The following is a 1185-nucleotide window of genomic DNA, read 5'->3' on the forward strand; positions in this document are numbered from 1 at the left end:
CCTTTTTAAAATGAAATAAAAATTTTTTTTTTTTTTTGTTTACCTTTTTTTTCCTTTTTTGTGGGGCCGTTTTTTTTTTTTTTTTTTTTTTTTTTTTTTCAGTTTGTTCACTCAGTTGTGTTTGAGTTTGATGTCTTTGCTTTTGTTAAACTAAGGTTTTCCTTTTATTTCAGACCCTGATGGAAGGAGTGGGCGATAAGGCCACAGCAGAGGGCATGGAGCTGTTGAGGACGGAAGTGGGCAAGCTGAAAGACGAGCTGAAGTCCTCTGAAAACGGTTAGTTTTCATATCATTTTCATGTTATTTGCATGTGCAGCAGCTATAAGCTACTTTTAAATGACTTGAATCAACCAGTCTGTTAGGTTATTTAACAAAAAAATCTAATATCTTGACCTATTAATAAAATGCATTCAATCTAAGGAGTAAAATACACCTTTCAAGTGAGTTTGTAACAATTAAACTTGTAAAGAAGAGTAGATTTTTTTTTTTTTTAAAGGAAGATGATATGTTTTGGCTAAACTAAGAGATCATTGTGGCTAATAAAATTTAACTGCGTAACACAAATAGCCAGGAAAACAAAATCTAAATGTTGCTACCGTAGTTTTTACATCCTGACATAAGGAAGGTTCAGTGTTGCCTTTAGAAGCAGTTGAATGCACAGATGATCTAGTTTTAATGTGTGATTGCATCTTTTGTAGCCTTGGAAAAGTCTCAGGCAGAGGCAGATGGGACTAAGAAGCAGATGGAGGGACTTGCCCGGGAGTACGAGAGACTGCTGAAGGAACATCAGGTAATCCTAAACTTAGAAACAGCAGGGCGCTGCAAAAGGAGGGTTTGCAGTTGTCGCCACACAAAACACAAATTTCAGCAACACACACTTAATCCAGCAAAAAAAAATGTTATCCTCTGAGGCACATCATAGGTTGGAGGCGCAGTTTTACCTGTATTTCATCGTTAACATGGCGCCAGTGTGCTGTAAGTCATATAGTTTAGGTGTTTCTGGTATAGATTAAGATAAAACATGAGACAGATTTAATTCAAATGTTTAATATGTTTAGCTTTGAAGCTTTAATCTAATCTTATGTGGTATCGTAATGTTTTTTTTTTTTTTTTTTTTTTTCCCCGAAATTTTTTGAAAATGTGAAAAAAAAAGACCACTTGGGGGGGTGACTCCACTTTTCCAAA

General features: G+C 35.1%; 1 protein-coding gene across 2 annotated transcripts in view; it reads left to right on the forward strand.

Annotated features, from left to right (window-relative positions):
* The window catches only part of bcap29 (B cell receptor associated protein 29), a 10621-nt gene that overhangs the window by 5358 nt on the left and 4078 nt on the right, over positions 1-1185 (forward strand). The window contains exons 6-7 of one of the 2 annotated variants that reach the window (XM_015033485.1): positions 174-276; positions 699-790. In XM_015033485.1, the coding sequence (XP_014888971.1) occupies positions 174-276; positions 699-790 (195 nt within the window). Of the gene's footprint in view, positions 1-173; positions 277-698; positions 805-1185 lie in introns of both variants that reach the window. The other variant, XM_015033484.1, reaches the window with a different exon arrangement.

This window comes from Poecilia latipinna, unplaced genomic scaffold (assembly GCF_001443285.1).
Source record: "Poecilia latipinna isolate Pla-1442-1.1 unplaced genomic scaffold, P_latipinna-1.0 Scaffold270, whole genome shotgun sequence".
NCBI classification, from domain to species: Eukaryota; Metazoa; Chordata; class Actinopteri; order Cyprinodontiformes; family Poeciliidae; genus Poecilia; species Poecilia latipinna.